At 53.2% G+C, this 15,796-nt stretch overlaps 1 protein-coding gene across 1 annotated transcript in view; it reads right to left on the reverse strand.

Moving 5' to 3' along the window:
• Positions 1–1,952: 1,952 nt before the first annotated feature.
• GTF2IRD1 (GTF2I repeat domain containing 1) overlaps positions 1,953–15,796 on the reverse strand; it is a 117,504-nt gene continuing 103,660 nt past the window's right edge. Inside the window, exons 23-27 of the mRNA XM_055561667.1 lie at positions 12,248–12,325; positions 9,273–9,465; positions 6,278–6,315; positions 3,219–3,358; positions 1,953–2,156 (exon numbers count right to left, since the gene is read on the reverse strand). Of these exons, the coding sequence (XP_055417642.1) occupies positions 2,088–2,156; positions 3,219–3,358; positions 6,278–6,315; positions 9,273–9,465; positions 12,248–12,325 (518 nt within the window). The 3' untranslated portion in view covers positions 1,953–2,087. The remainder of the gene's footprint in view (positions 2,157–3,218; positions 3,359–6,277; positions 6,316–9,272; positions 9,466–12,247; positions 12,326–15,796) is intronic.

A 15,796-nucleotide genomic window follows, 5' to 3' on the forward strand; every position in this document is an offset into this window, starting at 1 on the left:
GGCTGACCCAGAGGGCTGGCAGGAGCTCCTGGCCTGTTTGGATTGTGTACTTAGCTGACTCAGGACTCAGTTCCTCCACATCGTAGGCTTCCTGCTGGACCCTGGCTGGACGCCGCAGTCCACCCTGACCCCTCCACGCCCCAGCACTGGCGTCTAATTGACCTCCAAGTCCTGTTGGCTGACCTCCTTGTTATTCTTCACCTGGCCCAAACCCCCACCAGCTCTGTCTGGAACAACGGCAAGAGCCTCCCACGTGGACTCTGGCTTCTCTCTCTGCGGGGGAAGCCAGGCCCTTCCAAAATACAGACCTGGTCTTGGTTCTCCCCTGGCACTCTGTGCTGTGGCTCTCACCAGCGTCCCTCCTCACCTCTGCCCAGCCCACAAGGTCTTCCACTAGGACCAGGGGGAAAGGATAGTGTGGCTGCAGAGCACCAGGCTGGGCCAGCAGAGCTCACGCTGCATTTCTGCCCAGGTTCACCCCTCATCTAGTACCACATGCAGGGCACAGCCTGTGGACTACCCTTGCCTACCTTTCCATCTCACTTCCAGCCACTCTTCCCCTGCTCCAGCGACTCCTTCTCGTCCCTAGAACGCCCAGGTTCTCAGTCCAGTCTCCCTGCCTTTGCACATGTGGCTCTCCCCCACGACAGTGTCCAGCCGCAGCCCTCCCTGTTTTGTCCTGCCAACTCCTAAGACCCTGATGCTGGAAAAATTGAAGGCAGGAGGAGAAGGGGCGACCGAGGTCGAGGTGGTTGGATGGCATCACTCACTCAATGGACGTGAGTTTGAGCAAGCTCTGGGAGATAGTGAAGGACTGGGAATCCTGGCAGGCTGTAGTCCATGGGGTCGCAGAGTTGGACACGACTGAGCAACTGAACAACAGTCCGTTTCTTGAGTCTGTGCTGGGTAAAGGCACCCTGCCATGTGCTTCCAGGGCGTCCTGTCCTTCCCCAGCTTTCCCATCAGGACTGAAGGAGTGGCCAGTATGGCAAGCCTGAATGACTGCCAGACCCTTTGACTTGTCTTTCTGAAGTCCAGTCTCATCACTTCCTTCACCTTTCTACCTGTCACCAAACTGGTCTTTCTGACCAGTAGCTGTGACCCACCACTCTGCTTAAATATCCTGAGCTCTAGCAAAAACCTGGGGCTTTCCAGGTAGTTCAGCTGTAAAGAATCTGCCTGCAAATGCAGGAGACACAGTTCGATCCTTAAGTTGGAGGGTTCCCTTGGAATAGGAAATGGCAACCCACTCCAGTATTCTTGCTTGGAGGTTCCAAGACAGAGGCGCCTGGTGGGCTACAGCCCATGGGGTTAAAAAGAGTCAGACATAACTGAGAGACTGAGCACGTGCACACAGTAGCAAAAACCCGCCTCAGGGACTTCCTGAGCAGTCTGTGGTTGAGACTCCATGCTTTCAAAGCAAGGGGTGCAGGTTCAATCCCTGGTCTGGGAACTAAGATCCCACGTGCCGCACAGCGTGGCCAAAAAATAAAAAACAAACCAAAAGCCATGTCAACTCTCCAGGCCCAACCCAAAGGCCCCGTCTCCAAGATGTCTTCCCTCCAGCTATGGAGATTCCATGTCTGCTTATCATATCTGACCTTCTTGACGGCACCTTTTATTGGGGCCAGGACAAGAGGACCCTCCACCACACTGCACGCTCCCTGAGGCCAGGGGCTCGGCCCTGCACTTCACCTGCCTCTGGTACTGCGTCCTGAGGTCATGTGACCCCAGCAGCAGCAAAATGAATGAAGCCTGTACCCAGGGCCCTGTGATCAGGGCCGTGGCCTCTGTTCTTGGCAAAGACGGAAGGCCTGGGCAGACCAGCTGAGCCAAACTTCCTGACCTCATTCCAGGGACGGCAGCTGCAGCCACAAATTCCAAAAGAGAACAAGTAACAGGAACAGAGGCAATGCTTTTTTTTTCTTTTTTTTTTTACTTATTTAAAAAGGCCTTGGTGGCAGGAATATAGTGTAAAAATCATTGGAAAAACTAAAAGGCATCGATACATATCCGAATATACACTTTGTACATAAATTACATTTCCTTTAGTCTTTCTGAGTGAGGTCCTGATTCAGCACTGAGGTCTAGTAATTCAGAGGTCCCGGGAGTTGCACGTTCAGGCCGGCATAGTCCACCATGTACATTGGCCATTGCTAGAGAGAGGGGGGACAGACAGCCTGGGTTAGGACTCCAGGTGACTCTGAGAGCCCCCCGGGATGCTTTCTGAAGGACTTCCTCGGATGCTATTTATTTTGAGGCTGTGGGAGGCCCAGAGAGGGGGTGTGACCTAAGATCTCACGGTTCACCAGTGATCGTGGGGCCAGGGCTGGAGCTTTCTGACCTGTTCCCACCTGTGTCCCAGGGACCAACCGTGTGGGCAGACATGGGCAAGAAATTGGGGATTGCTCAGAACAGGTGGCCTGAGCCCCACAAACTCAGCCTCCTCCAGGCCTCAGACTCCAGAGCAAGCCTTCCTGTCTCTCTGGGTGGCAGGAGGGTTGAAGGACCCTCTGTGAGCACCCTGGCAGGGACAGAGGCAAAGCCTGAACTTCTGTGCTTTTCGGGAAGGGGTCCGAGCATAAACAAACCCTAAAGTCGTTTTCAACTGGCTTCCAATATTCTCCCCATTTGGACTTGGGATTCCAAAGCTAGTATTTTAAATCAGAAAGAACCCTTGAACTGTGCCTTTAATGAGGCTTTCCTCTCGAGAGGAGCCACGTGACAGAGCAGGTGGTGATCTGGAGGTGGGGTGTCCATCCACCACTGACCAGCGTGAGGCCGCAGAATTAATGGGCTTCTGTCCCAGGTTTTCCTCCGTACTGTGGGTAACACCCATGCCTTGCAGCCCTGTGGCTCAGAGCATGTGATGTGAGCACAGAGATTAGTCTAGCATCCGACTGTCCTGGAAACCCGGAAGTCTGCTCAAGGTCCTATCGAGTGGAAGGAGGTGTCAAGTCCCTTCCCACTCTGAGGCCTCAGCTTGCTTATCTGCATAGTGGGCCTGTGAATTCCTTCCCCGGGGTGCCTGTGAGCGCCTGATGAGAGGAGAGGTGGACTAGCTCATGGGTGGGGCAGGCAGGAGAGTCTGCAGACCCTGCTCAGCACCCGGCGTCTCCCCGCACCCTGGACCCACGCCCCAGCGTAGACGACCCTGCCCGAGTGCCAGCTGAAAGCCAGAGGGAAGAGCGGTCAGGTCCTGTTCTGCGCAACTTTACCACGAGCGAGATCTGGTTGGTGGATGCTACCGACTCCGGGTTAGAGGAGGAAGAAGAGGAAGACGAGGAGGAGGAGGAGGAGACGGAGTTCCCTTCGGAGACCCGCTTTCTCTTGCGCTTGGGAATGCTGCTGTCTTTGGCTGGTGGGAGAAAGGGTTGCTGATGCCGGGTGCCAGGGCCACTGTGTCTCGGCTTCCTGACCCTTCCTTGGAGAAGGTCTTATTTGCAGGTTTGAAGTCCCCTTCTCAGCACTCAAGGCTCCTGATCCCCCAGAGGCTGAGGCCCATCTCCGCAGCCGCCTTCCCTGAGCAGCCCCCACGCCAGACTTGCCCACTCTCCTCCTCCCGCTCACTGTCTGCTTTGCTGACACTATGGCCTCCTCCTCCAGTGAGGCTTCCCCAGCAGGCTCAGCTCAGGCCCAGGGTTTCCTTATACCCTTCCCGGATCAGGTAGAGTCCAAGGTCCCAGGCTCCCCAGAACTCCCAGACTCAGAGCCGTGCAGCCTTGGGTCTCAGGGAGAGTCACTCAATGGCCTTGTACCTTCGGTTTTGTCACAGGTAGAATGTGAGTGAGATTCTGCAGGTTTGCTGGGAGCGTCTCACGAGATAATGTACCTGGTCCCCAGTAAATACTCAGCAACTAAGAACTGCTATCAGTATGGTTGCTACTGTTACCGCCGACATGTGATGACCCAGATCTGACAATGCTGTGACAAACGACAGGTCACAGGCACTGGTGAACAGGCAGCGTCCCAGTGGAGAGAAAGCCTGGTTTAGAGCCCGAAGCCCAAAGTTCAAACTCCACAGCTGCCACTTACTAGCTGTGTGACCCTGGGAAAATGATGAACCTCTCTGAGCCAAAAGGGTTTGGAAACTGTATGATATAAGACTCAAAGGAGACTAAGAGTATGAAGGAACCCAGTACTAAGCCCAGCGCAGAGCAGGACCAGCAAGGGTTGTGCTGTTACTGAATCCAGTTCATGTGATTATGAAAGACTTAGCAAAAAGATTTGCAGTTATGTGTGGGGGACTTCCCTGATGGGCCAGGGGTTAAGAATCCGCCTGACAATGCAGGGGACACGGGTTCGATCCCTGGTCCGGGAAGATTCCACATGCTGAGGGGCAACAAAGCCCGTGTATCACAACTACTGAAGCCCGCACGCCCTAGAGCCTGTGCTCCTCAACAAGAGAAGCCACCGTGATGAGGAGCCCTCGCACCGCATCCAAGAGGAGACCCTGCTTGCCACAACTAGGGAAAGCCCGCCCATAGCAATGAAGGTCTAGTGCAGCCAAAAATTAAAAAGATAAAGATTTGCAGCTGTGTATTGGGAACTTCTCTGGTGGTCCAGTGTCAGGACTCCACGCTTCCACTCCAGGAGCTACAAGTTCCACCCCTGGTCAGGGAACTAAGATCTCCCTGCACGGTGTGGCTCCCCTCAAATATTTGCAGCTGTGTGCTGCGTAAGTGGAGATTTGGGCTTGACTGAGGGGATACAGCTTATTGACACAGCCCACGGAAAGGTCTTAATGACACAGATAAGGGCGTGCTGGGCCTGGGTGGGCAACTGTCTAGCTGGTGAAGCAAAGCCAGAGGCTGGGGTCTGAATGCGGTATAAGTGGAGATCCCGGGAAATAGAAGACTGTGGAGGCAGAAGGAACCCAGGCTGTGAGCCAGAGAGGAGGGATTTTTGCAGGAGGCTCCATGTGCAGACAACTCAGAGGTGCTCACCCCGGGCAGTGGCCACCATGGAGGTTCACTGTAAGACCCTAAAGATGGCCATGGTGGGGGGTGGTGGATATGTCTCTGATAAAGTGAAAGTGTTAGTTGCTCAGTCATGTCTGATTCTTTGCGATCCCATGGACTGCAGCCCACCAGGCTCCTCTGTCCATGGGGATTCTCCAGGCAAGAATACTGGAGTGGGTGGCCATTCTCTTCTCCAGGGGATCTTCCAGGCCCAGGGATCGAACCCAGGTCTCCTACATTGGCGGGTGGATTTTTTTACGGTCTGAGCCACTAGGGAAGCCCGTAAGTCTCTGATAATTTGTCCCAAACTCTCCTCCCAGAGGCCTCCATGAGGCCTTCTGCATGTTTGCCTCTGACTTGGGAGCAGCTCCCAAACCTAATCACCTCCCTATCCCATGCCATGCCCTTGGCATCAGCACATGCTAGAAGGCTGTGGCATTCCAGGGGAACCCTGACCATTTGGAGTTAGGACCTTACGTCTTGGGCTGGGGTGGGGTAGCCTCGTTGAATCCTGTCACTGTCCCCACTGAACAGCCACGCTGGGGCCCACAGTCCACGGTGGCCTGTGGTTCAGATGGATGGTCAGCACACCAGGCTCGAGGAGGCCACCAGCTCACTTTGTGGCCTTGCTAAGTCCCTCCCCCCCCGCCCCCCGGGCCTCAGTTTCCCAGCTGTACCATGAGAGGTGGGACTAGATCAGTGTTGTTGTTGTTTGGCCGTGGCATGCGGCCTGCGAGATCTTAGTTCCCCAACCAGGGATTGAACCTGGACCCTCAGTAGTGAGAGTGCAAAGTCCTAACCTGGACTGCTGGGGAATTCCCTGTAAATCAGTGTTTCTTAACCAGAGGTGCACCTCCCAATCCCTGGGGCTCCAGCCTCTCGAGTCCTGTGACACACCTGCTTGATCAGAATCCCAGAGTTTCCCAGGTTCCAGGACCCCGAAAGGTTCTAGAAGACTAGGGCCTAGTGCAGGTGTTGCCCTGAAAATGCAGGCAGAGTCCAGGGGCCCAGCCAGTCTTGGGCAGCGCCCACAGGCCTCACCCCTGCAGGGCACAGGTCACCCCCTCTCCCCACCCCAGGTGGCTTCCCCATCCTACCTGACGCCCCCTCCTGCTGGCTCCTGCCTGTCCCTCCTTCTCTCTAGCTGATCTGCCAGGCTCAGCTCTCCATGGCAGGGCCTCCCTGAAGGGCACCTGTAGGCTCCCTGGGGAAGTTCCAGGCAGGACGACTACACTTTCCTCTATCGCGTGCCCCCTGGCTCAGCTGTGTCTGATCCCCGAGAAGCAGAAGGGTGGCCTCCTCAGCCTCTGACTTACCTGGCACCTTGGCATCACTACAGATTTCTGCAAAAGGTCTGAAAAAGAGAGAAATGAGGTGGCAGTCAGAACACCAGGTTGCCCCTCCCCCTCCTCACCTGCTCCCTGAATGTGGGCGACATTGTGAGATGAAGAAGCTGCCACCAATGCTGGAACATTAGCCAGGAAAGACCCGGATGAAAGCGGTCAGTGTCCCCGCCCGGAGCAGGCGGGGTGATGGCAAGCCTGGCACTGTCAGTGCCCAGCCAGGTAGGTCACCCCTCGGACTGGTTTCCTCTAGAAAGCGAGGGTGTCGTCTGACCAAGTGATCTGAAGTGTGTGCCTACATTTATGTAAATGGATATACGAGATAGTACTATTTTTTAAATATATATATATTTTTAAAAAGGAACCTGGATTCTTTTTTTTTTTTCTTTTAATGTTTATTTTTATTTATTTAGTTTTGGCTGTGCTGGGTCTTCGTTGCTGTCTCTAGTTGCAGCAAGTGGGGGCTACCCTCTAGCTGCAGTTCCAGGGCTTCTCACTGCGGTGGCTTCTCTTGTTTCAAAGCATAGGCCCCAGGGCACGCGGGCTTCAGGAGTTGTGGCTCCCAGGCTCTGGAGCACAAGCTTAGCAGTTGTGGCACACAGGCTTTGTTGCCACGCGGCGTGTGGGATCTTCCTGGATCAGGGATCGAACTCTTGTCTCCTGCATTAGCAGGTGGTTTCTTTACCACTGAGTCACCAGGGAAGCCCTAATATGTCTTTTACTTTTTATTTTAATGATTATTTTACTTGCAGCATTATTATAAGAACCCCCCCAATTAGATGTAACCTAATCTTACATGTATGTGTATATATATATATAAAATGGGTATTAAAAGAAAAAAGAAAGTAGAAACATGGAAGGAAAAGCCCAGAATGTCTTCTCTCTGGGAGGTACACCTATTGGGGATGGCTGTGCATTTTCTCCTATTTGCCAGAAGTTACTTCAGGGGGTGAACATACATGGGAAGGGAGGGAAACCTCTACTTTTCATCTGAGGCCCCGCTGAATAACGTGGGGCTTCCCTGGTGGTTTAGCTGGTAAAGAATCTGCCTGCAATGCGGGAGACCCGGGTTCCATCCCTGGGTTGGGAAGATCGCCTGGAGAAAGGGAAGGCTACCCACTCCAGTATTCTGGCCTAGAGAATTCCATGGACTATATAGTCCATGGGGTCACAAAGAGTCAGACATGACTGAGCGACTTTCACTTTCACTGCATAATGTGATTTCTCCCCCCAGATCTATAGATATTTTATTGTATCTTTAAAGTATCACGAGTCCAAACAATCCTCTGGCATACAGCTATTTCCATAGCTGGACAACTCAGATCAATTGAATGATACAATTTTTTGGACACAATTATTTTACTTTATATTATTTTATTAAAAAATAATTTTTGGCTGCCCCCCCCCAAAAAAAAAGTTGTATTTTTTAAATAAAAAAGCCACAATACGTGTGGCTTATGGAATCTTAGCTCTCTGACCAGGGATCAAACCCAGGCCACCGCAGTGAAAACGCTGAATCCTGATCACTGAACCGCCAGGAAGGGTGCGACTCCACGCTCCCACTGCAGGCAGTGTGGGTTTGACCCCTGGTCGGGGAACTAGATCTCATATGCTGAAACTTTGTACAAGGACTTCAGTATTGGGAGCTGCAATGAAGACCCAGCATAGCCAAAATAAATGAATGAGTGAATAAATACATAAAAACTTAAAAAACCCTCAAAAACATGGAGTGTAAAATTGGAAAGAAAATGTGGGTAGAAGAGAAAGTCAAAGAAAGGCACCACCAATGTTAACTCTAAATAGGAGGGTTATGGGTTATCTTCCTTCCTTCTACCTTTTTGTATTTTCCAGGTTTGCTGTGTGTATTTTTTTAAAATCCGAAAAATAATCAAATAAACTATTGTATTTAAAAAAGTATATAGGGATATACAGTAAAATACAGACAGAGGCTATTTCTAGGGTTGGGGGTACTGAATTACTGTTATTTTCTAAATACAGTAAAACAGGTAAAAATGGTATAGTAAAAAAAAAATCAAGTTTAATTAAAATTGAAAAAATAAATACCTATGAATGCTGAGGCCATGTGTTTCAGTTGAAAGGGGTTAGAATCAGCACATCTGGCACTATAGCCTAAGTGCTTGTGTCCCTGAAGAATTCAAATGTTGAAAAAAAACCTAATCCCCAGTGTGGTGATATTTGTTGGTGGCACCTTTGAGAAGTGATTAGATATGGAGGGTGGAGCCCTCATGAATAGGATTAGTGCCTTTATATAAGAGGTTCCAGATTGCTCCCTCATCCCTTCCACCCTGTGAGGACATAGTGAGAAGATGCTCACTTGTGAACCTGGAAGAGCCTCACCAGGGACCAAATCTGCTGACGCGTTGATCTTGCACTTCTCAGCCTCCATAATAGTGAGAAATAAAGTTCTGTTGTTTAAGCCACCTGGTGCATGGTACTCTGTTACAGCAGCCTGCCCAGACTAAGATGTCTGGGTCTGGAGCCCAGCTGACCCACTGTGACTTACACTGTCCCTGTCTCACTCTGGATATCTGTTTCTTCATCTTTTAAGAGGAGACTGCTGGGACTTCCCTGGCAGTCCAGTGGTTAGGATGTGGCCTTCCAGTGCAACACGTGCGGGTTCAAGCCCTTGTCAAGGGAGTTAAGATCCCAAACACCTCGAGGCCAAAAAACCAAAACATAAAACAGAAGCAATACTGTAACAAATTCAATAAAGACTTTTTAAATGGTCCACATCAAAAAAAAAAAAAAAAAAAAAAAGATTAAAGACAGCTAGGCTGTCTACCAGATTCTGTGCAAGTGAGAGTTTCCTCTCTCTCCTTTTCTCGCTGTTTCTGTTTTGGATTCCTGGCTGGGCCGGTTCTGGGGATTCCCCTCCCAGATCCAGACAGCACCCTCCCTCCCCCACGCACCCCCCCCACCCGCTGGGGCAGGTGCCGGGGGCACTCACTGGAGCTGGTTGATGATGACCATGCGGACATGCTCGCGGGCCTTCAGGATCTTCTCCAGCCGGTGGATGTCGTATGTGTTGGGGTTCCGGAAAGGGATGTCATCAGGCAGGCCCGTGACCTCAACGGCGTCTGGGCTGTCCCGGATCAGTTTGTAAGGGACCAGCACGGGCCGGTTCAGGCCCAGAGCCTCGCCTAGAGCGCACAGGAGGTCAGGGTGAGGAAAGATTCCCCAGTCTAAGGCGAGCTCTCTGGGGAAGGGCTGGGACCTAGCATGGCCCACTCGGTAGCCACTGTACCCCAGAGAGTTTGTAAGTCAACACACACCACTGGTTTGTTTGTTTGTTTTAACCCAATCAGCAAAACTAAAAATCCAGGGGTGGGGGATGAGGAGGGAAGGATTGGGAGTCTGGGATTAGCAGGTACAAGCTATTATATATTTATATATATATATATATATATATATAGGATGGATAAACACCAAGGTCCTACTGTGTAGCACAGGGAATTGTATTTAATATCCTGTGATAAACGAGAATGGAAAAGAATATGAAAAAGAATATATATCAGATCAGATCAGATCAGATCAGTCGCTCAGTCGTGTCCGACTCTTTGCGACCCCAGGAATCGCAGCACGCCAGGCCTCCCTGTCCATCACCAACTCCCGGAGTTCACTCAGACTCATGTCCATCGAGTCAGTGATGCCATCCAGCCATCTACTTATAAAACTGAGTCACCTTGTACAGCAGAAATTAACACAGCATTGTAAATCAACTATACTTCAATAAATTAAAAAAAAAAAAAATCCAAGGAATTCCCTGGAGGTCCAGTGCTTAGGACTGCTTGCTTCCACTGCAGGGGGCATGGGTTTGATCCCTGATTGGGGAACTAAGATCCCGCAAGGCCAAAAAAAACCATATATAGATGTAAAATCTACTCCTGTTGTGTTGGAAAAAATAAAAGTCCTTACTTAGGTATTTATGGACGAAATGACGGAATGTCTTAGGTTTGTTTTAAAGTACTAAAGCTATCAAACCATGCCTATGGAATTCTGTCCATGGGATTCTCTGTGGAGAATACTGGAATTCTCTATGGAGAATTCTCTAAGCAAGAATACTGGAATGGATTGCCATGCCCTCCACCAGGGGATCTTCCCAACCTAGGGACTGAACCTAAGTCTCCCACATTGGCAGGTGGGCTCTTTACCACTAGCACCACCCAGGAAGCCCAATGAACTGGGCTTAGATACAAGATATAAGCACAGAAGCCAGGTCTGTGGATTACACGGTGGGTCACTGAGTCATTCTCTCTGCTTTGAAAACTGATTTCAAAATAAAAAAGTGAAAAAGCCACAGCAAACCACACAGCAGAGTCGCTTCCTGTTACTGTCAAAATGAAACCCCAAGTCCTGGGCTGCCCCCCTCTCTGCACTCATCGAGAACCTCTGCCCCCGCACCTTCCCACTCCTGGCCCACCTGCCTTCTCGCTGCTCCGCAGTCACTGAGCTGTTCCCTACACCTGGCAAGCGTCCCTGTTTGTCCCCCCTGATGCGCAAGTTCCTGCTCAAACGTCCCTTCTTCCAAGGAGCTTTCTTGTTCACGGATCCAGCCATGCCTACGCTCCCATTACCCCTGCCTCCTCATCACACTTCTATACTTTCCTGTTTTCCTTCGTCCCTCTCTGAAATTCTTAAAAAGAAAAAAAAGTCTTCTAACTCTCAACTACAATACAAAGTAGATAATACTGCTAAATTCATCACAAACAAAACACATACAGAGCTGCCCAAGAGGCAAGGGGTGCAAGCAACAGGTGTCTTTCGGTGGATGAATGGACAAACAAAACCTAATACACACACTGCTGCTGCTGCTAAGTCGCTTCAGTCGTGTCTGACTCTGTGCGACCCCATAGACGGCATATACTAGGGAATCTTATTCAACCTTCAAGAGGCAGAAAATTCTGACACAAGCTGCAACTTGGATGAGCCACAAACACTGTATCTTTTCACTTATGTGAAGTATGCTGCTGCTGCTGCTGCTGCTAAGTTGCTTCAGTCGTGTCCGACTCTGTGCGACCCCATAGACCGCAGCCCACCAGGCTCCCCCCGTCCCTGGGATTCTTCAGGCAAGAACACTGGAGTGGGTTGCCATTTCCTTCTCCAATGAATGAAAGTGAAAAGTCAAAGTGAAGTCGCTCAGTCGTCTCCGACTCTTCGCGACCCCATGGACTGCAGCCCACCAGGCTCCTCCATCCATGGGATTTTCCAGGCAAGAGTACTGGAGTGGGGTGCCATCGCCTTCTCCAATGTGAGGTATGAGAGTAGTCAAATTCAGAGAAACAGAAAGTAGGAGGGGAAACGGTGAGCTGTTATTTAATGGGTGTGAGTTTCAGTTTTGCAAAATAAAAAAGTGGTGGGAAAAAAAAATGTATACAGAGCACCTAGTGCTGCCTGACACTCAGTAATCTAGAAACTGCTTCATTGGTGGTGGCTGTATTATCAACTGTACCATCCTGGGTTCTTCCCTAGCACCTGGATGCCTTCTGCAGGGGACTTGGCACTTTGCATCTATTCCATGGCCAGTGCCCTCACCACATTGAGCCTCCCTGATGGCGGGATCAGACTCCTTCCTCTCGATTCTCAGGGCTGAATGTGTGCTGGGCAGACAAGCGTCCGCATGAACAGGCACTCGGCCGTGGGCCACGGCCTCTGCCCCGCAGCCCAGCCCTAGAGGCGCTTAAGGCTGACCGCTGTCCCAGCTGTGTGCACCGCTGATTGTTTCCTCCGCCCGGCCCCCGCCCCGCTTTCTTGGTTGGGGGGCAGAATGAGGAGTCAGGTCTCATCAGTCACAGGGCAACTATGTCCCCAGGGAGCACACAGGCCAGCTGGGGACAACTGGATGCCAGGCTGGCTGCAGAGGAAGGGGGACCCCAAGGAAGGCTGCCCTGCAGCCCTGCCCTCCCGCCCTCACTATGCACTGACCGTATTTCTCGTTGAAGAGCTCCTTCACCTGCTCCCGGAGGATCACCTTCTCCCCGAGCCTGTTGGCATCATCTTCGTCTACAAGAGGAAGGCAAGGGGGCGTGAGGGTCCCCACAGGCTCGGCCCCGGGACCTGCTCCTTCTCCCACGTGGCGGCCCAGACCACCACTGGCTGGCACAGGCTCTCCAGGGCCCGCCCACTCCCCTGCAACCTGTTGCTGGCCTCAGCCATCTGTCTGTACACCCATCCACCCATCCTGCATTCTCTGAACAGCTTCCCCAGCGCAGGCCCCGCATCAGGCATGCAGCACCCCGAGGAGAAGGAGGCCAGGAGCCTCCTCCCAGGGACTCACAGCCTAGTGGGGGTGACAGCCAGGCCGCGCGCCCACCCAGAAGTGTGACCGGGGACACCCCCGAGGAGATGGGAGAGGGGGTGTGTTCAAGGCGGGGTCTCTTGGAAGGCAGGATGGAGTGGGGGTGGGGAAAGACACCTCAGGTGTAGGATCAGCCCCCGTGCACGGGCATCGAAAGGTGAAAGGTCACAGTGTGCTGGCTGGGGCTGAAGCACAGGGTGGGGCCGGGGAAGTGGATGGAGTGGGTCGGGGGGCAGGGAGGTGGGGGGCTTGTGCCGCCTGACTGAGCTGGGCTTGCAGGAAGTCACCTGGCTGCCTCGCAGACCCAGAGTCCAAAGCTTGTGACCAGGCAGGTTTTGGGATTGTAGGGGCTGCACACGTTTCCTGGTCAGTGTCCAGGGGGGCTCTTGAGGGGGCACCTTCTGCCCGGACCCTGTGCTCCCCTCCCTCAGCCCTCTTCTTGGCCTGGAAGAGCAGCTGGGGTCAGTGGAGCTCCCAGAGACAAGCCTGGGCTGGGCCAGGGAGAAGCGGGGCAGGACGGCATAGAGGAGGTCCTGGCAGAGCAGTCGTGGGCATGTGTCCCGGGAGCGGGCGTTCCAGGAAGGGCCCCGGGGCACCGTGGCACAGTTCACCACACGGGCTGGGCCTCGGGGGGCAGGGGCAGGGAGCTGGAAGCCGGCAGGGAGCCAGGGCCTGGGAGGTGAGGGGCAGAGCAGACAGAATGGGTCGGCGAAGAAAAACAACTCCTGTTCTAATCTGGAAAAATCTCACAGAACTCAGTTCCATTTGGGAGGCCCAGGGCTCTGTGCCACTCAGACTGTCTGCTGCCCCCGCCTGCACTTCACACCCTGGGCAAGAGGCCCAGCCTTCCCCCAGCTCCACCGCCAGGGAGGGGCCTCGCCCGCCCAGCCCTGCAGGGCAGAGAGCTTCCCACACTGCCTGGCACCCCTCCTCCATCACCCGCTGCCCTCCCAGTACCCCCTCCCCCTCCACCCACCCACTGTAGCCCTGTCTGGTCCCGTTCATGCCCACGCTTCTAATTCTAGCATCCAGATATCCGAATCTCAGAGTTCTGGGATCTCTCTCTCTTCAAGCACAACCAACCAGCCACCCAGGTGCCAGGGGACACTGCCAGCGTCAGGCATCCCAGATAACATCTTCCTCCTGCGTCCCCAACTCGGGGAGTGATGGCTGCACCTGGCCACACTGAGACCCCGAACTCGGCACCCGGGAGCCCTCCCACCTTCCCACACACCCCATCACAGCCCTTCCCCATGGTCTTCAGGACCCCAGGGGTGGCAGCATCAACCTGACCTCCATCCACGTCAGCAGACAACTAAGACAGAGTCTTGGGCCCCGGGGCCACCTTGAGCCTGCGGGGAGGTGGAAGACACTTTCTATCCAGCTACTCCCCCTGCCGCCAGGGATGGCTCCGGGACTCTGCCCGGACATGGCAGCGCCACAGAGGCCAGGGAAAGATCAACCTGGATCCACCCAATGTGCACTGGACACTCCGCCGGCCGCTTTCCCAGACATGGTCATGGCTGTTGCTCACCACAGTCGAGGCCACAAAGGTTCAGAGAGGTTAAGTAACCTGCCCAAGGTCACACAGCCGCGCAGGGCCAGGAAGACCCTATTTGACCCAGAAGTCCGGGTCTTTCGCTCTACCAGGCACACTGGGTTTCCTGAATTTTCAGTTTCCCATCTCTAGATTGGGAGAAAAGGGTTGATCTTTAAGGTGTTTCCTCTAAATCTCTCGTTCTATCAGCTCATAGTTCCACGCCTCTGTCTCCTCTCAAGCCCAGGGCAGGGCCAGGACTCAGTCAGTATATGACAATGCCTTCTGGATTAAAAGGAAGTAAGACAGTGGACTTTCCTGGTGGTCCAGTGGTTAAGAATCCGCCTCCCAATGGAGGGGATGTAGGTTCGATCCCTGGTCGGGGAAGATCCCACGTGCTGCAGGGCAGCTAAGCTGGTACGCCACCACTACTGAAGCCCGAGAGAAGCCACCACAGTGAGAAGCCTGGCACTGCGGCTAGGTTGTCCCCGCTGGCAAAAGGAAGTCGACAGCACCTCAAAGACAAGCCCGAAAGCTCAGGTTCTCGTGGTTGCTGGATGTGACTATCACCTGGGCACATGGGTGTGTCTGGGAGCGTGGGACTCACTCACCCACCCCGCCTTCCCCTGCAGACCCCTGCTGCTCCAAGGCCAGTGGGTGGAGAGAGACACAGGGCGGCCCTGAGCCTTACACTGCCCTCGCCTTGTGGGGGAGGCAACACCAGGCTCTGGGAGGGCGAAGAACTTGGAGTCGAAATCCTAGGCTTGTGTTGGTTCAGTCACGGGTGGGTTATGTCACCTCTCAGCATTTCTGCTCACTGTCCTGAAACAATATTTGTCTTGGACAAATATTTCACAAGCATGGTCCCATGCGGATACAGTGCTGACCTTGCGTCAGAGCACAGAAAAAGTCCGAGATGAGGCAGGAGACAGTGAGGAACACGGTGTGACCCATCGGGCTTGAGAACTGTCAGTGAGAGCCTGGTGGAAGCACGGGGGGCGAGGGGGACCTCCCAACCCAGCCGGGGAGCATGGAGGGCTTCTCAGAGGGGGTAACAGCTGTGCCCCCCAAGGCCCTGTGGGACTCGGCCTGATCGGCACATGTCGGGGCTCCAGGCGATCCACGAGTGCTCAACAAATGTTTTGTGAGTGTGTGTGTGTGCACGCGTGCTCAGTTGTGTCCGACCTTTTGCAACCCCACAGATTGTAGCCCACCAGGCTCCTCTGTCCTTCATTATCTCCCAGTTTGCTCAAACTCATGTCCATTGAGTCAGTGATGCCATCCAACCATCTTATCCTCTGTCATCCCTGTCTCTTCCTGCTTTCAATCTTTCCCAGCATCAGGGTCTTTTCCAATGAGTCAGTTCTTTGCATCAGGTGGACAAAGTATTGGAGCTTCAGCTTCAGCATCAGTCTTTCCAATGAATATTCAGGGTTGATTTCCTTTAGGATTGACTGGTTTGATCTCCTTGCAGGGACTCTCCAAGTCCCTGGTTTGATTTCCTCCAAGGGACTCTGTGTACTTGGACGAAAAAGGAGGGAAGCCCTTGTGGGATGAAGGCCAAGGAGGGACCCAATATTTGGGAGGTTGAACTTGAACCACAGGTGCCCTCACTTGACCTCCAGCCTTGCAGGGGCAG

Source organism: Bubalus kerabau, chromosome 23, assembly GCF_029407905.1.
Source record: "Bubalus kerabau isolate K-KA32 ecotype Philippines breed swamp buffalo chromosome 23, PCC_UOA_SB_1v2, whole genome shotgun sequence".
In the NCBI taxonomy this organism is placed as follows: domain Eukaryota; kingdom Metazoa; phylum Chordata; class Mammalia; order Artiodactyla; family Bovidae; genus Bubalus; species Bubalus kerabau.